The sequence below is a fragment of the Netta rufina genome, assembly GCF_964035555.1.
Source record: "Netta rufina genome assembly, chromosome: 3".
In the NCBI taxonomy this organism is placed as follows: Eukaryota; Metazoa; Chordata; class Aves; order Anseriformes; family Anatidae; genus Netta; species Netta rufina.
In genome coordinates, this window is record NC_140125.1 from 69,032,082 (window position 1) to 69,058,631 (window position 26,550).

General features: G+C 33.7%; 1 protein-coding gene across 4 annotated transcripts in view; it reads right to left on the reverse strand.

The window, feature by feature from the left end:
- ASCC3 (activating signal cointegrator 1 complex subunit 3) overlaps positions 1–26,550 on the reverse strand; it is a 279,639-nt gene that overhangs the window by 191,636 nt on the left and 61,453 nt on the right. For all 4 annotated transcript variants that reach the window (XM_084285192.1, XM_084285193.1, XM_084285194.1 and 1 more), the window contains exons 9-10: positions 9,940–10,140; positions 9,354–9,494 (exon numbers count right to left, since the gene is read on the reverse strand). In XM_084285192.1, coding sequence (XP_084141318.1) covers positions 9,354–9,494; positions 9,940–10,140 — 342 coding nt within the window. The remainder of the gene's footprint in view (positions 1–9,353; positions 9,495–9,939; positions 10,141–26,550) is intronic.

A 26,550-nucleotide genomic window follows, 5' to 3' on the forward strand; every position in this document is an offset into this window, starting at 1 on the left:
TCAAAAGAGGATATTCTGCTCCTGCAGCCATTGGTGTGCACTGAATTCAGCACTAGTTTTCATTCTAGTCATACTGGAATATTAACTAGGCTCAACTGTTTTGAAATGAAGAACTTGAAAAGACGAGGGCTTCTCTGTACCTGTGAGCTTTATAATCTCTGGATCACTTCTGTTGGTCACTAAATGACAGTTTATCCTCTTCCACACTAAACCCAATGAAAGAAAAAAGTAGATTTTATTGTATCTAAAGCATCCAAAGTTTCCAGAGCAATGAACCACTTTGTTCCAGGAAGGAAACAGACTGGTATCTAAAGGCAGCAGTAATACAGCTGCATTCAATAACTGCAAGCAAAAAAACAATAGCATTTAATTGGAGATTAAAGTCCAAGTGCCTAAAGACAGACAAAATATACCAGATGTGAAGGAAAAAAGTTAGTGATGAAGTAAAAAGGAAGCATCTGAGATTGCATATGCTGAATTATATGAAGTATTTTTGGTGGATTATTGTTTTCACAAAATGATATGGTAATATGAATGGGATAACAATTGACAATCTCAGGAAAAAAAAAAAAAAAAGAAAAAAAAAAAAGATTCTCCCAAATTTGATGTCTTTATTAAATGCTTAAATGCTCCCTGAAAGGCCACCTGCAGAAAACTTATTAATTCCTACCAAAACCTATGAAATAGACAGAGAGAACGTTACAAAAACTAGTATTTAAAACAATAACTCTTGTTTTTCAAGATTTCTTTTTTATACAAAAATCCTTTTTATTGGAAGAAGTGGACATTTGTTATTATTTATGTGGATTTATCACATTTATCACAATTCAACCTACTTATATGCTAAATAGGTCAAGCAGTCAAAAAGAAATCCTTCATGTCTAACATGATTTAGTGATAATTCTGTCATCACTAATTTTTTGCCAGTGCCTAAGTGCAAAAATTTATCCTTTTTTCCTAATGCAGAGATGTCCTAATTTCTGGTTACATATAAGCATAAAAGCACATGAAATGGGTAGCCATAAAAAACCTCTTTATTACGCACCTAAGATCTAACAGTGGACTTTTTATATACATGAAATGGAAAGCACATATATACATGGATATGACAGAATATAATACAGTAAAAATTAACAAAATTTATGTATTTTTATTTCCACAGGGAAAAAAAAAAAGCAGCAGGAATCAAGTTCACTATTTGCTTTTACCCACAACCATCTCTATACCTTATTAATGTGCAGGAAATGAGAAAAAGAGTATAAGAAAAAGCAAGCTGTAGATGAAACAGAAAGCACCAAGCTTATAGCCCTCTTTTGCTTCAAATAGTTTCAGACTTGATTAGTTTTATATTACAGATAAGAACTTAAGAAAAAAGCATTATTCCATTTTATTAGTATCAGATTCCAACAGGGAATAAAGCCTTCATGACTTAATATCACAGTCTATCAGCTGACAGAATCTATCACACTGATCATCCATATTACTGAAAGGTCCTGATGCCATTTGCTGTTCTCAGAACTGCTTGCCCTATTCAGCTTTCATGCTTTTGTGGTCTCTGCTTCACTTCTCACTTCTGCTTTGCCATCACAAGTACAATTAATCAGCTAATCTTTGAGATGTCAAAATACATTCAAGTCCTTCGGGCTATTTCCTCTCCTCAAGAAAAGCATTCTGTGCAGTAATCAGACAAATGTATTTGCCAATGCAAATGCAGCATACACAAATTCTCTTTTCATTTGCAACACTGCTGTTTTCAAAAACACTTATCAGTACTGTTGTATTACTCATGCTCTTCAATAACAACTGCCCTTTTGTTCTAAACTAGTCTTATTTTTAGTATAAATAGACAGCTAAAATAGCAAAACACAGCTATATAAAACTTGCAATCAGGTAGTAAAATATTTATATCGGATTTAAAATATCAAAGTTAAAATTTCTACAAGCACATTTAATTTAAAAATCAGCTAAAACTAAGTTCAATTAAAAAACAAACAAACACAAAACACCACCTAAAACTACAACTACATTTGTTCTGGGTTGGCCTTGCCTGTCTGCCAGATGGCCATCCAGCCACTCTCTCACTCCCCCTCTTCAACTGGACAGGGAGAGAAAATAAGATAGAAAAGCCTGCGGGCTGAGATGAAGACAGGGAGGCCACTTACCAATTACTGTCACAGGCAAAAACGGACTTGACTTGGGGAAGATTAATTTGATCCATTGCCAATTTAAAAGAGAGTAGGATAGAAACACAGACCAAACAAACCTTAAAACACCCTTCTTCTTAAGCCTCCTTCTTCCCAGGCTCAACTTCACCACTTCGTTTCAACTCTTCTACCTTCTGATGCACCAAGTGGTGCAAGGTGATGGGGAATGGGGGCTTTGGTCAGTACATAACACTTGGTTACTGCTGTTTCTTCCTCACACTTTTCCCTTGCTCCAGTGTGGGGCCCATCCCACAGAATACAGTCCTACACAAATTGCTCCAGCGTGGATCCTTTCTGTGGGCTTCAGTCCCCCAGGAACACACTGCTCCAGCATACCTGTGGACTAAGGGCCAGAGTTCCTGCCAGGATAAACCTGTTCCTGTGTGGGCTCCTCTCTCTGGGTCACAGAGAGGTTACTTCAAGACCTATCCACCTAACTTTAGTGTGGATGTCAGCTCCACCTTAGTCTTCTCAGGCTGTAAGGAAATATCTGCTCCACTGTGGTCTCTTCTAAAACTTCCAGTGGTGGCAGGGGAATATTGGCTCAGGCACCTAAAGCGCCTTGTCCCCATCCTTCCTCACTGACTGCGGTGTCTGCAGGGTTGTTTCTCTTACTTTTTTCCTCACTCCTTTTCTCTCTCTCTTCTCTTTCTCTCTCTCTCTCTCTGTCTCTCTCTCTCTTTTTCTCAATTGCTGTGCAGTGTTTTTACCCTTCCTCAAATCTTTCCCTGAGGGTCTGCCATCCTGGCTGTTGGGCCTGGCCATGCCTTGTGGTAGAGCCATTGAAGATGACTTGAAATGGCTGTGAGTGGCATGGGGCAGCCCCAGCCTCTCCTCACAGAGGAGCCCTGCAGCCCCCTGCCAGCATCTGGGCATTGATGCCTCAGAACTGTTTAGTTTGTGATTTTTTTTTTCTCCTTAATTGGCATCTTGGAAATCATTCATATTTTCAAGCTCTTCAACATATTCAGCACTTGGCAAATGAAAGTGCTATTACTTCTCAAACCTAAAGCTTTGAAGGATTGTTTCTTAGCCAAACCTTAAGATATTTTTTACATAAACTGTGAGAAAGAGAGATCAACTCTGAAAGCAACTTTACCTTACATAGGCTAAGTAGCAGGGAACACATGACAGTTGCTGCCTGACAAAGCAAGTCAGGTTTAGCAACTTTCTTTCCCCATCACCTATTTTTTAATATTTTTTTTTTTAGCTAAACTGCACTGACTGAAGGTCTAATCTTCCACTTTATGCCCCCGCATATTTCATTTATGCAGGACACTACAAATTTAAGCTCCAGATTTGAATTATTTGAATATCTTGAAATTTTTCCAGAGTTGTAAAGTTACAAAAGTTTATGAAGTTGGTTTCTACTTCCTAGCTGCATTAAACAGAAATGTTTAAAAACACTAAGTTGGAAGCAGAGTAAGATCAGATACACATTTTGTTTCCAGCACCCCTTTTCTTCCACTAGGCAGGGAATTAATTTTTATCAAATCCATGGTTTAAAAAAAAAAGGCAGAGGTAGTTGGAGGTATGAAAAAAACTAAAATTTTAGAAATGCCTGTCTCTGTGAAGGTTGGCAGGCCCATGTTGACAGGTACTGCCTTGTACTTCCATAAAAGCATACATTTTTTATTTTTTTGAACCTTAAAGTGCTTTAACAATGTGTAAACGCTACAGGAAATATAATATATTTTACTCTTGCTTTCTGCAAGATCATTTTTTGATCAACAAGAACAAAAAAATGGAAACACCTGCTACTATAAATCTATATTTCAAGAGTTATAAAAGAAAAAGTATTCAATAGGGCAGAAATGGGAGAATTACAACACAATAGTTTGATTCATTTTCACATATTTATTTAAAAGATAATAAATTTCCTTCTCTTGATCCTCCTGCTCCCTGAATCCCCTTAACTCCAAGAATATGAGAAGGAAGGAACAGAGATATAGAGAGGTTTATAGACTGGGTAAATTAGCCTGCTTTCAACTGTTGACCAGATTTGTTTATCAGCTACTATGTAATTTTAGCAACAGAGGAAGCATGGATAATCTGGCCCTAACATTAAGATGTATCTCTAGTGAGCAAGGCTTGGAGGCTGACAGCCTCCAAGGCAAGAGACACAGGCCCGGTAAAAGATGTTTGGCTTATATCTGCATGCCTGAAGCACAAAGTAAAGCAAAAGTATGATAGAAAATTTATTTCAACTCTAAAATGTCAGTCTCAGTTAAATGTACTTATTTGAATTAAAACCCTAACCATAGACAAGGATCATACTGTAACAAATCTCGTACAAAACTGCTGATGTACTAGTATAAGAGTGAGGAATATTCATAGAAACTGAAGAATAGTATAATAGCTTTCCAAAAAAAAAAAAAAGGCTGTTTTATTATTAAGGTTTATACAGTTAGAAGAAATTTTTGATAAATTTCCACTGGGTTATGCCAAGGATCTTAATTTTGTTTCTCTTTATGTATGTATAAAACATTAAAGATAAATTATCTTATACACGTTTCTTTATGCCCACAATCTTTTAAACTTAATAATAATTTTGGTCAGAAGATATTTTGGCAACTCCCTAGCTGCTACCACGTATTTGTAAAAGTTGAGAGTAAACATATGCTTATGTGCTGGTGAAGGACAATGATTTCAGACTTGGCATTACATGTCTATACTGCTCCAATTCTAGTTGCGTTCTCTGAAGTTTCGGAAGATAACTGTTACTATTATATTTGTAGCAAACACAAAGTCAGAGACAGATGATCTGAAAGCCCACAACTTGATTTTGAAGTTGTTATATAATTTTCCAGACTATCCAAAACAAAGACAGAGCAGCTGTCTTTTAAGTAGCTTTAAGTGTATATATACACACTTAAAAGTCCAAATGGACCAATCACCCAAATAATCCCTTGTCTTAAAAACAAAACAAAGAAAAAAACGCAAATTGGTGTTATACCAAATGTTACCCAGCAAAAGATGCAATTATTACTCTCTAGTATTTTCCATTTAAACACTAAGACTAACGTACCAAAAACAACTTCCCAAGCAATAATTCACAGCTAAAGTACACTTAATGTCATTAGTAGTTTATCTGATATTTAAGCATCAGTTATTGCTAGATAATAGTAAGCCAATATATACACATACTTAGAGAAAAAACTGACAGGAAAAAAAAAAAACTACAGAGAAATACACTTTTTTTTTTTTAAATGAAAAGTGAAAACTTAATGCTTTTTTATTTAAACCATGAAAAAAGATAGACGTTTTAAGAAGTGTAAGATAAACTCAGCAGAACTAGTACAATAGCTAGTAAGGTACTGTAGTAAGTAGTTTTTGTAGTATGTTTATTTTCTTCTGTTCCCAAGTTCAGTGAAACATTTAAGTAAAAAAAAAAATATTTAGTAATGGACTCTGGATCTCTTTTGTCTGAAACATTGACACATTAAATATTTACACTTAATTTTCATGGAAACATTAAGGGAAATTGGGCCTTCCATTTTTTTAATCCAGCTTCCCTCATATTATAGCTAGATAAATACTAGTACATTGCCCATGATGTAGGGAGAAGGCTAGAAGGCTGTATGAAGTGTCAACAAAACAATTATCTGGATTTCTTTAAGGACATTTTATTAGTGAAGAAAAAAAAAAAAAGAAAAAAGGCAATCACCACAAGCAAAAAAAAAAAAAACAAACACAAAAACAAACATCAACCACAACCTCTTTAGAAAAGCTGGGTTCTGAAGTATGCTTTGGAATGACAGAATACTGAAAACATAGTAGGAACAATATGGAAGCAAAATCAGCTCATGCATACTACTATAAATGCTTTCTTGCTAACTTTTACAATATTTAAAAATATCTGTAGAGAAACTAGAGGCAGAGTCTACAGACTCCCGTAAGCAGACTCCATTAATTAAAGATGAATTCCTGGGAAGTGAGACAGTTAGCAATTTGTCAGCTAAAGCAATTTTTCCTCATCAGAATAAGCATAACAGATGCAAGTAATGACTTACAAAATACACAAATTTAAATACACAAAGTATGAAGGATGAAGCATGATGAATGGAAAGAAAGGAGAAAATTATCAGGACTGTCACTGAAGTTCTACTTCTAACTAACACCTGACAATCACCTCATTCTTCTATCATTCATTGTGACTGATTTGATTCACTTGAGAATGAAAACGAAGATGGTGAAAATTTAACTGCTCAGAAAAGAGGTAAAAGTCTAGTCACAGAAGATTTAGATCAGGCATTCTGTCTCCTAGAAAGTGAACCTCCAATGTTTTGAAACAGTGATCCAACATGAAATGCCAACATCTGCTTCAGTTGATGATCCTACTCCTGTTTTTTATCCTCCAAAACTGTATGTACTATCCCTGTGTATTTAAATTGTAAGCATGTATCCTCCTGCTAAAGGTCAATTCTTCAGGAAAAATTACTTAACTGTTAAACACAGGCACTTGATCAGTTTGACTAGTAAAGGTTAGAAAGCAGGGTAACAATTGGCAAAATAACTCTGAAATCATAAAGAAACAGGAGCAGTTTGAGAAATTTATACATTAGAGTGGCTAACAAGTAAATAGAAAAAACAAAAAACAAACAAACAAACAAACAAAAAAGACATCACCACCACGAAAAACCTTTTGAAGTAAAAATAAATTTAATACGGGGCAAAAAGCAGCAAAAAGAACCTGATTGTAAGAGGTGGTGTAAGTGCAATAGTTGATGAAAGAAAGCTTATTAGTTTTCATACGAAATATATGCAAAGAGCAATAGACAATATCCAGCACAAGGCAGTGCCCCTTCCTCAGTTAAATGTCTATGAAAGGCATGATATTTTCACTATACTGTGATAAGCCGGTATGAAACAAAGCCCACTGCTGGGCTCCTGAGTCTGGATGAACAACAGCAGCACCTATGCTTGTAACTCTTGGACTTGGGTTCTCTCCTCTGCATCTCCTACAGTAATGAAACACTGACTAGATAAAACAAATAAACAACAATAACGAGCATTTCACAGTCCCAACATTTTGGGTCTTTATATATATTCTTCTTTCAAACCTTTGCAACATTTGAAAGAACAGAGAAGCAAAACTATGATCTGTAAAAAAGCTAAAACTGAAATTAGCCAATGCTTTAATTAGAGTTCCTTTGGAAATCTGTCACGAATAATATACTAGTTTCCAAATTCTTCCTCTTATGGAGACCATTCCATTTCAATTCCTAAAACAAGTCTTGGAACTACACACTACACTTCAGAATAGTATCTATCCCTATTTCTACATAAAGAGTGTGGAACTGTTAGAAGATGAGTAAATTTCACAGAAAAAGATGAATTTCAAAGCAATGGGATCTGTCTGTAGCATGAAAAAAAAAAAAGATTTTTACTAGGTAAAAAAAAAAGAAAAAACTTGCAATTTCTTCAAGACTTTTGCACAAAAATCTAATTTAACCTCTTCCTCCAAAGAAAATGAATATTTATACTATTAGCAGGTGGTATTTTGGATTAAAATAGGAAAGCATAATGAAACAGTCTCTTGCTAAGCTTAAATTACTATGTAACTATGCTCTAAATTAATACTTTGTTTATATATTAATATTTTCCCATTGCTAAAGTAATAAATAACATTTTCACTTTGTGAACCATTTTCCATCCATATTTCTTAATGACACCTGAAATTACTATTCTTTTTCTTTTCCTTACTTCTTTATTGGTTGTAAGCACAATTTTGAGTAATGCGGTGAGATTTCATGAATTATGATGCAAACCAGGAAAACAGTACTTTTCTGTTCTACGTTCATTCGCTTCTTAGATCATTGTAGTTCAGAGCAGGGTTTTCTATGTTCACTTCAGTTTTACTAGTGATTATACATACTCTCTTTCTACTGTTAAAACTCTGATCTATTGGATTGCATGCCCTAGTCAAAAACTACTGTGGAAGAAAGAACCAGAAGTAATTTGAAATTATAATTTGGTATATGTAAATATTTTAATTTATTAAAAAGTCTTTATTGAAAACTTTTTCACCTTGTAAATAAATAAATGTAAATAAATTTTGGATAGGTGGTGTTTCAAAGTAATTCCAACATTGCTCTTACTTGGAGATACAGGTTTGTTATTTATTGGTTATCACATTGTTTTGTCCTCATGCATCAATATGCATGCATATTGATATTCTAATGACGAAGACTGTTATTCAGGACTTCAAAGTAGATTACTGCAGTAACCCTCTTGATTAATAACTACAAACAAATATATCTACTTGCTATGTAAAGAGATTTTTCTAGTCTTAATGAAGGATAGTAACTACCAAAAACATTTTATGTATTTAAGAATGGATAAAAAGTTAGCATTTTGGGGAAGTAATATTTCACAGACACAAATAGCATTTGCCTAAAATTAATATTACAAGAAGTATCGGCTAAAACATAAAAATCTCCAGCTAGACAATACTATTTACAAAGCTAAAAATTAAAAATTCATTAATTTCTATGAATGATCAAAGGTTTAGCCTAGTAATACCTTTTACTTTTCCTTTTATGAACAAATGAGGAAAAGTAAGATTAGCCATTTACAGCAACCTACAATTTTTTTAATTTTATTTTTTAAAGAAAGTATGTATCACATATATATTTGCAGTGATATTATTAAGGTGTTATTAAGGTATTTTCAGTTTATCATTTCCAACCAGACTTTTAACTTCTCAAATACTGTTATTAAAGAACACCAAATCTGAGTTTAGGAAGGTCATGTTCTTGCAAATGCAATTCTTGTCTTACAATTCTGAAAGGATAGGCATAATCCACTAATGTTCACAAGCTGGAAATCAGGTATGATGTTATTCAAAATTTATACAGAAGTGGCTCACTAGGGTCTATTTCAAGGCATAGCTGTGTAACTAAATGGGAGAATCCCCAAAGTTTGATGAGCATATTGCTTAAGATATTTCAAATGTATCAGCATTTTAATTGCTCTGAATTGCTTCTCAAATGTTACATTTTAGAACATAACCAACATAATTAGATGCAGTAATAATGTTTCAGCTGCTTCACTAATACTTTCATAATGACAGTTAAAGACAAACACTGGCGTACCTATGGAAAATACAAAAGTATGAAGAACAATATTTTCAAATATTAAGCATACCTGTGTTCGCAGAATTTCACCTTTTGACAGTTGCATATCACCAGTCAACTCTTTCACAGTAATACCTAGTGGTTCAAGACGCTTGCTGAAGTAATTTGTCATTTCAGCTGCCAAAGCCTTCATAGGAGCAACATATACAATCTGTAACCAAAGGGACACTCACTTGATAAACGAGCAAACCCCACAATGTCGTTTGTTTCATGGCAACTATTACAAATCACAACTTATTGTGAAGTATGATGCCAGGCACTTACAGTGAAAAACGTTAATAGTGATATATGAAAAGCAGTTATCTTTGTTGGATGAGCATGCAGCAGCTGAAAGAACAATGGATTTTGTTTACATAGCCTCATCACTTTGAAAATTGGTTCTGCATCAAAGCTAAATACATTTTCATAGCTTTCTGCCTTGCATAATAAGATTTTTAGAACAGAAAAAAGAAAAGCTTTAAGAGCAATGAAGTAAATCAAAATTAGCCTTAACTTGGAAAAATATAATATTCTTGAAAATTCCCAATTTCATGTTGCATATAATGGGTTTTACTTCACAAGTTAAAAAGCAGTTATTTGGTTCGTTAAATTCTTACCTTAAACTCATCCTTTTTGATAACACCATGCTGAACATGCTGGCGAATTTCATGAAGGACTGTCAGCATAGCAATGTTGGTCTTCCCAGCTCCAGTGGGCGCACAGATTAGCATGTTCTCATTTGTGTTGTAGGCAGTCTCAAAAACTATAGATTGGATTCGGTTTAGTCTTTTCATGCCTTTAAAAGCAAGTTGTCCAATCTGTTAAAAACAATCAATACATGTATTTTGCATTTTTCATATGTATGTGTAGAAATTATAAGAAACAGAACACATGGTAACAAAACTCAAGATTTATTATTCCAAGCCTTTTATTCTGAGGCTATCACTTCCAGTCCTCATATTCTGTATCTTTAAGAATAACAAAATGTAGCAGGATAATCTCTCTTAAATTGAACTAAAATCTTCATTCACATGCTATTTCATCATTTCACTTATTCTTAATAAAAAGTCTGGGACCAAAACTAATATACATTAAAATAATTAACTATTAATAATTAAACATCAGGAAAGCAGCAATAGTCAGTGTAGTAGAATATATATCTTTAAATCTAAGGTGATAAACTATGACCACTCCAACAGAAGGAGTCAGCGATACACAGGAACCTGCTGAAGAAACAGATGGTCTTTAAAATGGCTTGTGATAAATTTTGTGCAATAGATTTTATTATATAAATACAGACACACAAAAAAACAGTAATGACCTCCTCTGATTCTGAAGAAATATCCATCTTACTATCTTAACTGTTTAAATCAATAGTACAAAAAATAAAAATAAAATCACATCCTCCGTAGAGAACTTAAAACTTGTACATATAAAATAAGCTTTAGGAATGTTTTGAAAAATTAAAAATTTAGTTAATGTAGGTGATTATAGTCATTACAGTCTAGTACACGTTTAAATCTTATAAATTGAAAACTCAGTTTAAAAATTATTTGCTTTGTTCCTCTTGTCTCTCTGAAAAGAGATTTTTGCTAACAAAAAGCTGCTGTAGACAGGTACAATTCCTGTATTTCAAGATCTTAAAAACATTTGAAACAGAAGCAAAGATCCTTAAGAGATAAATATTAATTTGCTAATAAATTTGCATTTTTATTTACTTTTCACAGACACTTGGAAGAGAGTGCAGAACAGAATTATTTCCATTCTTCCACAGATTTCATTACCTGCATAGCTGTTACTAATAAACATTAAACTACTGATATTTTTGAAAATTACTGTTTTTATTTTAATTGCAGGAAACCACAAAAGTACAAAATTACTGTAAGGAGCAGTCCTGAAAGCACCTTCCGAAGATCTCTTTCTGTTATTACAGGTTCTTCAGCTAATGTACAGACATCTGCTATGGTAAGTAATATTCTTTCAAATACTATTTTACAGAAGAAAATAAATCATCTGAGCCTCAGAAGAAAATAAATCATCTAATCCAGTTTCTTACTACCTCAAGTAATGTAAGCTTAGCAATGAGGGCTTTTTTGGCTATTTAAATTAACCATTTTATTTAATTGTACAAAAAAGTAGGTCTACCATTTTGCTTCAACTTCTTAGTATTAGCATTGTGAGAAGCTGAGATGCAAATTCCAAATTTACTCTAACACACCATTTTCCAAGTACATGATAAAGCTCTACTTATAGATGTGGAGGAATGACAAATTTGCTGATTGGCCCATTACAGTTTTATTCTAGATAACTTAAAAAAAAAAAAAAAAAAAAAAAAGCAACCTTAATTGATATAAAACTCAATGAAAACACTGCAACAACATATTCTATTTAACTGGGGTACTTTTAAATTTAAATTTAGCAGTACTATTGTCTTAGCAAAACTTTCAGGTGGAAAACTCACACAAGATTGAAAAAACAAGTTTCACTCAAATCAAGGTTTGCAGTTGTATTTCTAAGATTGAGATATCTATGCATATCTAAAATATTTTCAAATACCTATTCTAAACTGTTGTTTTTGTTGAAGAAAAAATTGTATGTAATACATACAATACTTCTACGACTTTTCATCAAGTTTCTTTAATTCTTTAGGTAGATGAATTTCAGGATTACAACAGTCTTTACAACTAGTATTCTTTTACAGTCTAATTTGCTTGCAAGATTGCAGGGGAAATCTTATTTGCTTTGCATTGTTTTATATAAATAAAGTTTACTTGGTGTATTTTCTTCTAATTTTATTTCATCATTATGAATGAGACTATTTAAAGTGTTAATGGGCTTCCTGGAAACCTGCTGATAACATTAGAGATATCAGGGTTCAACTGACTGTTTTTACAGCCTCTTTGGTGATTTTAAGTTTGTAATTTGCCTGGCTGCTTAATTTTGAAATTTCTTGTCAAGTCTTTGAAAAGAGTTGTATATTTTCTTTTCTATTCCATTCCACTCGTTTGGTTTTAGAAGCTATTTATTAACACTTTAAGAAGCTATTTATTAACACTTTATAGTGTTTATAATAAATGATATATGACGGGAAACTCAAACACAAGTTTGGCAATTGCATAATTGAATTAACAAAATACTACATAGTGCAATACATGTATTAAAGAAGCAGCTTTTGAATTAAAGCAGATCCATAAACCTGACTTCATTTAGGCAGCTAAGTATCTTCAGAAAAGTACTACAGCAATTTTTTTTCATAATCACATAATTTAACATGCATAGCTTTACACATACAATTGTAAGGAGACTTAATACCTTTATTTAAAGTATTTATTTAAGTGTTTTCCAAAACTGCTGCCTACATACATTGTTCCAGCTTCTACAAACAGGCAATTTAAGACATATTTTGTCACTACATTTGGAAAAAAAATACATATACCACAGACCTGGGACATGTAATTGTTAACAAAATACATCTATCTATAAGGTTAAATAAAAGCAATTTCCCATCTATTTTCCTGTTGTAAAACAGTAACACTGTGGATTAAGAAAGACTTGGTAAGCAACAGTAAATTTTCTACAGAAAGTCCAGTGGAAGATGTGTAACATGTTAGAAAAAGCATTCAAATTTTATTTATTTATTTTAAGGAAACTTTGAGAGCAGAATAATTACTAAGAAAAAACAAAACTCATAAAAGCCTGGTTAATAATTAGAAGTATTTTGTTAATAACAATATTTAAACCAGAATCTAGACTTTAATTCAACATACTAATTAATTTTCAAGAAACTGAAATGAAAAAAGGCACACTGAGATATCAATGCACAATAGTTGTAACTGCAATATACAATCAACACAGTTTTCGAAAGGTGACTCTGCATGAACATATGAAGGACTGGAAAAGCTGTAAGAGAAAGGACTTCCAGAGAAAATAGTTATCTTAAGACTTCTTTAGATTACCTCTATATTTGGTTGAAAAAAATGTAACAGATTACCCTTCCCCAAAATCTCAGTTTATTCCAAACAGTAAGTACAGCTAAGTGTATAATCCAGAAATAGCAGTTCAACTCTTAAAAATAACTAAGGAAAATAGACAGTATGGAAAGAAATCCAATAGTGTGCACAGAAATCCATGGTTTGACAAGCCAACAAGATTTACCTTTTTTTTTTTTTTTTTATAAGATGTTTTTTACATAAGCATGAATCAATGTAAAAGACTGGTAAGAAGCAACTCATTCCAAGAGCTACTCAAGGCTGCAGATGAATGTCAAATATCTTTCCTTATTTTAACAACCAATGCATTGTTTAGAAAATAAGAGTACACTTAATGAATATATTCCAAATTTGTCATTTTATTAAGAAGATCTTTGCATGCTGGTGCTCCATAGGCAATCCAAAAATAAGTAACTAAAGTGAAAAATTATTTGAGTCATTGAAGTAAAATTCATGAATGAGTCCATATGATTCAGTCAGCAGGCAACCTACAGCTCACAAACAACTGCTTGAACAACACAGTAGTAACACGCACCAGCTGTTGTAAATAACACAGGCCATCAGGACTTCATAGGCACAGCTTTAGACATGCAATTCATTAGCCAGACCAACTCCATGTTCGTAGTTCCTTCTACAGAATTTAATGAATATGACATGATATGAATATGACATTTAATGAATATGGGTCCCCAGCACAAGAAGGATGTTGATGTGTTAGAATGGGTCTTGAGAGGGAGCAGGGAAGGCATGAAATTGATGAGAGGGCTGGAGCACCTCTCCTATGGAGAAAGGCTGAGAGAGATGGGACTGTTCAGCCTAAAGAAGAGAAAGCTCTGGGGTGACCTTATGGCAGCTTTTCAATACTTAAAGGGGGCTTATAAAATAGATGGAGAGCAACGTTTTGCTCAATCAGATATTGACAGGATGAGGGAGAATGGTTTTAAACTAAAAGAGGGGAGATTTAGATTAGAGGTTAGGAGGAAATTCTTCACTCAAGAGGGTGGTGAGGAGCTGGTACAGGTTGCCCAGAGAGGCTGTGGATCCCCCTTCCCTGAAGACCAGACTGGATGAGGCCCTGGCCAACCTGATCTAGTTGATTGCATCCCTGCAATCCCTGGCAGGGGGGTTGGAACTAGATGATCTTTGAGGTCTCTTCCAACCTGAGCCATTCTGTGATCCTATGACTCTATGACAAAAGAAGATGCTCATCTTTTCTTGCTAAGCATCTCTCTCATGCACTCTCATAGTGCTCTCTCTCTCAAGCAGAACAAAAGGCATACCAATTCTGTTAAACAAACAAACAAACAAACAAACAAACAAAAAAAAAAAAAAAAGATTATCTGCTAATCCTCAGGATCTCTTTAATCTTTGTATCATGATGTTTCACTTAGTGGCCCAGTGTGCTTTTAAGACAACTTCAAGGTACAATGATAGCATTTTAGTAGCAGCTTTACATTCAATCCTGATGTGCACAGACATAAGGTGTCCTACCTAATCTACCTAGAGCATTACTAGAAGAAAAAGAAAAAACAAACTATAACATATTTAATTAATCCAGAAAAAGCGTTTTGATATTATATCCCTCAGAATTATCATATTTTCAGGATTTATCTACAGGACATTGCTCTAGTATTCTTCGTTCTAAAAGAAATTTTGTCTTGTACACATTCATTTTTTTTTTCCAGTTTTAACATAATACAAATTTTTTTTCATAGTATGAAACAAAGAAATGTTAGACATCTAGTCCTAATTTCCATAGCATAAACCAATCAAAATATATTTCCTATAATGATGATTTCTGTTGTACTACCCATTTATCATGAAGATTATCTACTGCACTTATACACCAAATTTGAAATTCTAGTATTTTCTCTACTATTTGGTTCATTTTTAATATATCTTAATATCATGTATTTCAGATGCAACAAGCCCAATACTGCAGTCAGTCATTTTATTGTTTTTCCAATTACAAAATAATGTGACTCATCCATGTTTTACAGAAAATATACGAACCTCAGGAAATATGTCCCTCATCCTGACATGTACATAATCTCAAGGTCACACTTCTCCTTTACAGTATTTTAGAGTGTTAGTAAAATTGTGCATCTATGCTGCATGCTCATAAACACAGATATATACACACACATCCATTTTCATAAACATATTCAAACTATCATTCCAAATTATGAACATTCAGTAGTCCCCTTACCTTCTAATTATACATTTATATACTCATAGCACTTTTGTGCTAGTGTAAATACTACTTTATTACTCAAAGTACACTTGGGGACTTCCATGACTGCCCTCTCGTGATCATACTTACCGTATTTTACTTTGATGGAGGTGGTAGCTCATGAGATTTAGAAACACTAAAATATATACCACAAAGGTATCACAGAATCATCTAGGTTGGAAGAGACCTCCAAGATCTCAGAGTCCAATCTCTGACCTAACACTAACAAGTTCTCCACTAAACCATATCACTAAACTCTACATCTAAACATCTTTTCAAGACCTCCAGGGATGGTTACTGAACCACTTCCCTGGGCAGCCTGTTCCAATGCCTCACAACCCTTTCAGTAAAGAAGTTCCTCCTAATATCCAACCTAAACCTCCCCTGGCACAACTTTAGCCCATTCCCCCTCGTCCTGTCACCAGGCACGTGGGATAAATTATTGTGACATTTGAGAGCACAATTTCCTACCTGCTCTGAAGAGGGAAATACTCCTTCAAAGTACAGATATAGATTTTAAGCAAAAACTCCCAACATTTAAGACAAAAACTGCATGATGTTTCTTAATTGTTTGATCAGCTCCATTTAGCACCAACCCATAACCATGAGATTTACTTGGACTTAGGGGAGACAATTTTTTTTTTTTTTTTCTTTAGGAACAAGTGGCATAAATAAAGATATGAAAGTTATATAAATGTACCAACTAAAGTTTAGGTGACTTCGGGCCATCATCAGCTTTACAATTGCTTCAAGTGAGTACAAATTATGTCTCATCCAATGTGCAGTAGTTGTGGATTTATGTGCTATAATGGAAGCTTGCAGTAAAAAACATCAGACAGATGTAAATGACAAAGGGCACAACACAAACAGAAGCTCTTTTCAAAGCTTTACATGCTAGAAGTATCTGAACTAGAAAATAAGAGCAAATCTTACATGATATGGCTATTCAAGTCACTATTAATAGTGATCACACAGAATTATTTAGGTTGGAAGGAATCTCTGAAGATGATCAAGTCCAACACCCTGCTCAAATCAGGGGTATCTAGGAGCAGTTGGCTCAGGACTCTTTCCAATAGGGTTTTCAGTATCTCCAGGGATTCAGACTCCACAGCCTCTCTGGGCAACCTGTTGCAGTGTTTCACCACCTCACAGTAAAAAAGCTAGTGTTCAGATGGAATTTCATGTTTTACTTTACGCCCACTGCCTCTTTTCCTGTCACTGAGCGCCACTGCGCCACTGAGGAGAGTCTGGATCCCTTTTTGTTAATAATTCTCTCACATTGTGTATTTATATAAATTAGTAAGATCCCCCCCTGAACCTCTTCTCCAGCACTCTCAGCCATGCCTTGTGTGAAAGATGCTCCAGTCCCTTAATTAGATTAAGGAGCCAGAAGAAATTCCTAGAAATGACAGATAATGAGCCACAAGGGTAAAAAATAATCTGATCTCCTATAAAACAAAAACCATGAGACTTTCACAAATTTATTTTTAATTTGAATTTAATTATCTTTTAGAAAAAAAAAAACATGTAGTGCTGATTTTTAAAATTGTCATCACAACCACTGTATAATACATTAAGTTTTTAAGTCAAAAAAGCAATGAAAAACTGGGGAAGCTTTCATGCTTTTAAGTAATACTGGTGTCATTAATTTAAAATGAAACACGGAATAGTCTTCCTGAATTCTAACGTAGTACACAAAAATACATATCTAGAGAAAAATATATATAAACATACATGTGTTCGTTATATACAAAAGGATAACCTCTTCTTAGTTGACTCTGGGATAATACTTCAGAAATCCTGTCTGATATTAGGAAGGAAATCATAGCACACAAACTATGAAGATTATTACATTTTTAATTTGTAACGCTCTTTTTAAATTTTGATTAAATATTTCTACTCCACGCTTTCAGAGTTTATGTTTGCCAAGATTCTGAAACTGTTATTTCTCTAACAAATTTATTCACTTCCCAGAAACATGAAAATTCTAGACAGCTTGTACCACTGCTCTTCAACAATCAAACTTTCATTAAAGAAGAATCAATCTCCTTCCAGAACAGTTCCATTAAAAAATGAATTGCATGGAAATCTAGTAGTTTATTGGACTCCTTCTAGGCACTCCTTGGAACACCACCACCACCAAAAATACAAAAAATACATGTTTATTTAAGGAAAAATAATCAGTTCTACCATCTACTCTCTTGAAGAAAGAAAAAAGATCTGTGTGAAAGCAAAGAGTTTCTGGAAAAATATTTAACTTTGTACATGACAGCTAAAAGTTAGCACGCCATAAATAATCAGGAAAAAAATCGTGTAAGTCAACAGATGCATTACCGGTAACATTATCTAAACTATTCTCTTGATGAGCTATGCTATACATACAACAGTCACACCTTTTCTGTAGTTACCTGAATTAGTCGACCACTGATTAATACTAATGGTTTTTGGTTCAATGTACAGATAAAACCAAAAACCTTTGCATATATAAATCCAAAGTCAGACTGATAGAAGTGATGTGAAAGCACTGCAGGCAAGGTTTTCACAATTCTAACAGAAAACACTGAAAAACCCTTCCCTCGCTGGGTGAATCGTGTTCTTCAGGCTAGTTATAATATGACAAAACATTATAGACAGAATGATTTGATAATTTTGGTGATTTGATTTGAGGAAATGGATAGCAAAGTGTTTCAGAAAGATTTATCCATAAAACCAACTATTTCTACATCACTGCAAAGGTACTTAAAATTAGTATTCAAAATTTGATTTCAGTTACACTTTTGAGTTACACTTTCTGATGTCAAAGAGAATTATTCCAGATTATAGTAACAAAACATAGATAAAAATACAGCTTCCTGTTAGAGCTTTCTGATGTCATTTACAAATTATGCACAAAAGTTACCCTGAAATATGCAGCTAACAGGGAAAAAGCAAAAGGAAAATTGGCAACAGTTGTGGCATTTCCTAATAACATCAAAAGTTAAAATTTTATGAGGATAGGAGAACTTGAGTTCAATTTGCTGACATCTAATCAGATTTAAAGGTATCACAAAGATAGTTTCATTTCTTTGCAATTTAAAAATAACTTTATGCAATACACGAAGCTAAGTACATGGAAGAATGAAATACAAAAATCACCATGAGGTTTAAAGCTTTTAAAACACTGGTATCCTTAACACCAAGGTTCCACCTGGGTTTCTGTGTATTAAGGCATCAGCTACCACTATCTCCCTGACTGTTCTAGATGGAGATGGAGCTGTGATGAAACTGATGTATTGAGAAAACAGTCTGATAACTTCCTAAGTTTGTATACAACTAAAACATACTCTTGGGTCTGCTGATAGCTTATCTCTCCTTTTATTTATGCCCCTGGGAAACCTCAGTGAATCTCTTTACAAGGGAAGAGAAAATCATTGTTTGAGGCAAACTGTCTCAACTGTAACAAAAGGGGAAGAAATCAAAGAGTTAAGACAGAAAACCTTTTACTCATTGTTCAAGAATACAGACACTGCCCAAATAAATAAACAAAGAGAATGAGGACATCATGAAAGGAATTACAACAATTTGGTTCATTGGTGAGGAAAATATTACTAACACAATAAGCATTTAAGTATTTTTATGCAACCAATATAAAATGGCTTAATGTCTTTTGCTACCTTTTCTCAAACAGATTGTAAGATATGATACGAAAGTACACACAAACTACTTTTTGAAAGTTGAATTCTTGCATGAATTCCCATTTATTGAACTAATGGGAAGAATTCCAATACAACTGCATCATATCAAGAGTCACATATTTTATTTCTTCCTTTCCCATTCTTGTTGCAGTTTTGTATGAATGGGTCACTACTAGCATTAAAACAAATAAAAACTAAACCCCATCATCTTTCTAAGCAGTAAGTTGGTTATCACCAGTAGTGTAAAGAAACGTTGATGAGGACATAAATAGATCTCAAAAAAAAGGTGTGGCTACTGCAACTAGCCTGGCCAGGTAACCTGAGAATCTAGTGGGGAAGGGCAGTACTGAAAGAAAACAGCAGCTCGTCTTTGTCCAAATCTGGAAAATGGTAACCATAAGGCAAAGACATCAGATGAAAGGGATCAAAATTTAGACCATCCTATGGACCCTATGAGCGACCGAGGCACAGGTCAGGGACAGAGACACAAAATGTTCTAAAGGGTTGTCTCCAAGCATTTCCATTCAGTGAGTCTCAGAGTTTAGAAGCATGGAAAATTAAGTCGCTGAAAACTATGAAGTTGCCAACTGAAAAGTTGATGAAAAAATATTCCTTGCACTGCAAGTAGCACTACAGATTTAAGAGAACTATTGCATATACTTTGAAAGGAATATATGCTGCAAGTTACAACTGTTTCTGACTTCTTGTTAAATTGACTTTACTGCTATAGTAGCTATTGGTATGCAAAACACTCTTTCCTGATGTAGGCAAATTACTGATGCAAAACTTGATAGAGGCATTCTTGCTTAGCTTAAAGATACATTTGATAACAAGTAAGCCAAAAAAGATTCCACCTAAGGGGTATGCATTGCAGGGAAGCAGTCTCATGTTTAAGAGGTCCAGAAGGACAAAGTTTTAGAGGTTTGAGGAAAAGCAAAAACCAAGAACACAGGAAATTAACTCCTACATAGTCTCAGATGACTCAGGAATATTTCCATCCTATTTCATATTCAGGGAACAAAAGCTGAGAAGGAGGAATACGTGCACAGAAGTTTCCTTCATTACATTATACACAATGACAAGTAATTCCTGTGAATGGCTAAAGAACTTCTCCCTTTATACTTTGTTTACTGTAAATGAAAAGTTCCTATTTCCATTCTCCAGATTGATTTCCAGCATGCTACAGAGGATAGAAATTCTTTTCATTAGTAAAATTATTATTTGTTGTACAAAATGCACCAATTTATTCACATGAAAAGAAAAAAAAACTCCACTCTTATCTGATGTGTTCACTTCCAATATTCTAACTGAAAGAGTAATTGGTAGGATAATTACAATTTTCCAATTAGAATTCTGAAAAAGTATTTTGTTAGATAAGTATATTGTTTAGTAAGATACAAAACCACAGAAAAATCTGTTAGAAAATCCATTTTTCTCTAAGAGATTAGATATTACTTACTGCTCCCTGCTGTTCTGCAGACAACAGCTACTCTTAAAAATTTTCAACTTCCACTGGTAGCAGTTACCATGTGATCTTAAGGTTTGGAAATTGCAATGGAAATTGCAATGGAAATTGCAAATCTAATATGCATAGTCCTTCAGATAAGAAGTGGCTCCCCTATCCCAAAACCTTTTAAAAACATTTAAAAACTATTTGGTTAATTCTAGGAGAATCCCTTGGCTGACAATCTCAGTTCCCTTTCCATTGTTGAAAGACGGGGGACATTCATATCCTACAGAAGAGATTTCACATTTCAAGGTCAGCACTGAAACTTGTGCCAAGACAAATATTAAAATCAAACTAAAAATTATTTAAAACATTTTAAGCTTTTAAACGTTATAGCATAATCACAATTAGCATAGGTTCTTCCCTCATCTTTGGAAGTTCTCACTTTGAAATTACATTTCTTAAAAAATAATTTTGGTCTTGAGTGCAATTTTAAATAGAATTTAAAATGCTATCCTGTATTTTTCTTTGAATTTAAAACTGATTACTCCCTAGAACCAAAGTGTCTTCTTTCAGGTATGCCATCAAAGTAAAACAGACTACTGCTTTCTTCCACACTCGTACTAGGAATTTTCATTGAGAAATGGCTATACCCTAACAGCACACATCAGAAGCACATTATTTACTGCCTAGTCTTAATTACTAAGATGACTAAAAACACGTTGAGGTGTTTTCATTAAAAACTTTACAGATCTCTAGATGTGCTTTTTTGAAAAAAAAAAAAAAAAAAAAAGTCGCTATATTTAGTTAATGAGACATAAATGTACCACTCTAAAGAATTAAAAATGAACATTTAATAAGTCGCTTTCTCAATTTAATTATTTCACTTACTATTCTAATTTAATGAGGTCAACAAACATAACAGCTGCAACATCAGCAGGTAAATATAATTGGATTTCAAATATTACAGTGATTAAGTACAAGTGGAAAAAAAATGCTGTAAACTGGAATGTTGGGTTTCTTTTGAGCTACATGCAGCTAAATTGCAGTAGAAAACGTGTATCCAAAATGCTTCTTGAATTTTTCATGGTGATTTTTTTTTTTACTATACAAAATTTAAAACACAAGTAAGTCACTGAATTTACAATCAGTCCAACATCACAATTGGCATCCTAAATCTTGCCTGCTTTTGAAAGCAAGTTTAAACCTACTATCTTTAGGAGAACAGCATGACAGCATGATATTATGTATTTCTAAAATACAGATATCTTTCAGTGATGTTTTCCTATTAAAAATCCTACTTAATTCAATCCTATTTTATGCATACCAAGATATCATAACTGTTCATGTGGAAGCCAGTTCTGGATAATATTTTCGAACTATTTACTTTAGCTTTCCCTTTACGTATAATATAAGCTATTTCTTCCTAATGATGCTTAAGAAAAAAGACAAAAACCTAAAGGACTACTCTGAAGGGTAATTATAGGTGAAACTAGTAATATCTTTAACCCATTAAATAAAAATGGGATAATGGAAAAAGAAAGAATATTCCTGGAGGAATAAATACTGGTGTCATAATCTACATAATCTACAATTCAATTTTGTTCGTAATTTTAGATAATTTCACACTAGTGCTAACCAAGAAGGGAATACTCTTTTACCATATAAAGGTGGTTTTTTTTGTTGTTTTGTTTTGTTTTGTTTTTTTCCCCTATAAGAATACAGCAATCATATTCTCACAAATCCCAAAGAAACCAGCAGCACTCCCAGAAGTTGTTCTACTTGATCTACTGTATGAAAACAACAGGTAGATGAGGGAAGCTGAACTTGTGTGGTAAAGTCATCACCATGTGGGAACAAGCGAAATTCAAGCATCAAAAGACACGAAATACAATGCTTTAAAAAATAATTATATATATATATGGGAAATATGTCTAGCGAGTTCTGATTCTTAAAAAAAAAAAAGCGAAAGTGTGTAGGCAGGTGTATTGCCATCCTCAACAAATCAGATAAGCTGCAATGAATCAAGAAATACACACTCTCATAACTCCCCCTCTTGAGATCTCTCAAAATAAGCCACATGAAAACTGGAAACCTGCTCTTCAGTAGCATAACCTCTTCCATACTTTCTCCATCCTTTAGCACAGTGTAGCTGAGATTTGTGGTGCCTTTTTTTTTTTTTTTTTTTTTTTTTAATAAAATAAAGATGTGCAACAGTAGTTCAATGAGGAGCTTCCACAGACTCCTATTGAACTCTTCTGCACACTTTATTCTTTTTTTTTTTTAAAAGGTACTCAAAATTACTTTCATTGGTTGAATCTTTACACAAATTAAAATATTGACAGGCAAAAGTAGGCACTTTGATTACTTCTAGCTACAGGCAGATGCATCTATTCCCACAGTGGCTCACAGCAGGTGTTTTTCAGCAGCTGGTGCCCTTTACTGGTTTGCCTTTGTAAGTGTTCCCATCAGATTTTCAACAATTTCAGAGGTAGTACTAGGTAACATACACACACTTGGCAGCTGTGCAGAAAATGAAACAGGCTTAATGTTTTCTTCAAGTCAGACACAGTCAATTTTACCTCATGTTAATATTAAAAAGTGCATTTGTCTATTCACATTTGTTATTTGCATGTAAGGGACAAGAACAACCAAAAAGCCAATTAACTACAAGAATATGCAAGACTCACTTGTGAGAGTAGCATAATAAATAACAATTTCAGCAGGTTTTGCCTAGTAATTCATATACAGCCATATGAGTTTAAAGAACTAAAATAAATTAAATTATTTATATTCACTAATATAAATAATGCTCAGTATTAACCTTTGACCCATATTGTCAATGAATTATTCTTGTCTTTGAGATTGACCTGCCTAAGAAGTGATAACTTGGATTTTACACAGCTGCTTACATTAAAGAAAGTTGCGCATTTATAGTACTTAGAACAAGCAGAATATCTGTAAATGAGAGTATCTATTTAAGTTTCAGTTACAACTTCACTAATGAAAGAACATTTGAAAATGGTATTTTAAATTCACAAGATTTTTTTTCTGGCTGTACTTATGCTAAACTTTTTTTTTTCCTGTATGTTTCTAATGTCAAGCCTTTGAAAATACAAACATGCTTAAACACACACACAGCATATTTATTAGTTTTTCATAGCATCCTATCTTGCTCAGGTAACATAATTGCCCAACTTCTAAGAGGTTTAGAGGCTCTTTTACAGAGGAAACCTTCAGTCAGTCTCATTCCAGAAGAATCGAACATTCACCATGTCAAACCAAACCAAACAAACAAAACAACAAACTCCTGTGAGCATATCAAGACAGGTTTATGACATCACAGGGAGGGAACACTGTTTTGGAGTAAGAAAAAGGCTGTACTGTGCATTAATTTTTTAATCAGGGAGACACTCTACAATCTGAAAATGTGGATGTAATGGATGTCTACAACATCCACATACTCGGTCTATCAAAGGTGTGTCCAAGATCATAGAACCAAAAACCCTGAGCATGGCAGCAGCCACGCAGCCAGTCATTCACTGCATCCATTCACCCCCTTCTTGGGCCCCAGCCTGGGAAGACAGAGAAGAATACTACCTGCATTCCCAACCCCTTCAAAATCTTTCCAAGGGACATAAAGTCCCTTTTGTTATTTCTGAGTCTCCTTGTCACAGCCTCATTTGACCTTACAGGAAAAAGTAGGAATTTTTGGTAGTTCTCTGGCTTTACCAGGCTTGGTAGCCTCTTCACGATACCACAAATGCAGAACCCAGCGGGAAGCATCCTCTTTATGCTCATTGTTCATTCTTCCTCATCCCAAAAGAGATGAGCATTATTTCCACAATGGTGGATTGACACAGATTATTTTAGAATGTATGGTCTGCTGCTCCATGGAAAGCTGCTTTTTGTTCTTCATAAAATCTGACAAGATGATAAGTCAGTTCTTGTCCCTCCCCAATTATTCACAATCTTCCTCTCTTTTCTGCATCCCACATACGTCTCTATAAGGGACACAGATTTTTATTTTTTTTTTGCCTACCTACTCATCTTTTTTTTTTTTTTTTTTTTTTTATATGCAGGTCTTTTTTTCTACTGAAAAATAAAAAAAATAAAACTCTGGGGAGCTGAGGGAGATAGAGGAGGAGGATATATAAAATAGTGCCAGTGGTGACAGATCTGGTAAAAAGCATTATTAACTTCGAAAATCACCTATGGATTAATAGCAAATACGTATACACACATGCACACCATGTGTGTTGTATGTGTTGCATGTATACATATAATAAATATATACATTTTATGTATGATTGCTTTTGTTTTTATACATCTATAATCTCGGACTGAGAACGGAGGCAACATCATGGATTATGATAATGATGCCAGTCATGCCACACTTACCTAATGCAGTGATGTTTCAGAACAGTTTCAATTCAAAAAAAAAAAAAAAACAACAGATTACAATAGTGTCAAAAGGTATCTCTATGCCAAATCAAAAATCACAGTTTTTGAATGTTAACAGTGTACCGCAATCCTTACTGACAGGTACACAGAATTCCAAAATGTTTTAAAAATAATTGCAAGTTACAAAATACAATGCACTAGAGGAACCTCATGAAATGGCTAAGAAATGAACACATCCAATATTTCATTCAACTGTTACGAGCTAGCACACACGTGAGATGTGTATCTCAGAATAAGCAAAAAAAAAAAAAAAGTTGTGTTATGAGTTTTTGCAAAAAAAAAAAAGTCAATTTCTTTCTTGATTTCTTATTCTTAGAAAGCCTTAATATCACCATCCCAGTTATTATCCTAGTTATTAAACATTTTCCTTTCTTCTGTTTTACTATCATTACCCTAAAAAAGAAAATCTTTATCATCAGCCAACATCTTTTGAGATAATTCATTCTTTTCTCTCTCCTTTCAGCATAAGCATTAATAGCATTAAACTATTATTCTGATGTTTTAGGAAACCTACTTTATATATTGTGATACAGATTTCAGAGATGCAAGAATATCCTCATTTCAGGAGACAAATATAGGTAGAACCGTGTTTATTATGGCAGTATCAGATTATCAGACAAAATCTTCCATCTGTAAAATATTTATCAATTACCTATTTGTATTTGATTATATATCTACTTCTTTCCTGAACTTTCATTATAATGTTAGTTTTCAACTTCTCTAACTCATGGCTGTTGGCAACTCTTTGTAATCACTCATCCTTCCAGGCTTTGCTCCCAAGAACTGTGCCTTGCTGGAACTGTACACATGTCATGTTAAATCAATAAATTAAGAAAATCACATTTCATTCCATAATTATTTCAAAGTTGTACTACAGCATTCAAAGCCTTGCTATCACTGTATCAAATATCATCTCAGGTCTACTTCAATCTTTTTTTTAAAAAAATATTTAGATAAGTTTTGTTTAAAATGCGTTACTTAAAATAAATTAGATGAATGATCTGGAAGGCAATAAAATCATTGATTCTGTTGACCAAAAAAAGAGCATCCTATTAGAAAAAGACCTTTTAAACTAACAGAAAAAAATTTACTGATCCAGAAAAATACTATGGTATCATTTATAATATTAAAGTCTATATCTATAACATGAGAATATTTTTGAAAATATTTTTTCAAATATTTGTCATGATGGGCAGATGTTTTCTATTGCTGAAAGAAGAAGAACTATTAGCATTCAGGAAATCCTATAGTGATATCTAAAACCAGGAAAGCTAAAAGTGAAGCACGTTTTAAAAACAATTACATACTATGAGCTGAATTCAAGTATAGTGAGCGTCTTCCAGTCATGAATTAGTGGCCAGGCACTTGACACTGTTGAGAAGTCAGAAGTCACAATGCAACAGAGCCCTGTTCTGCCTTTC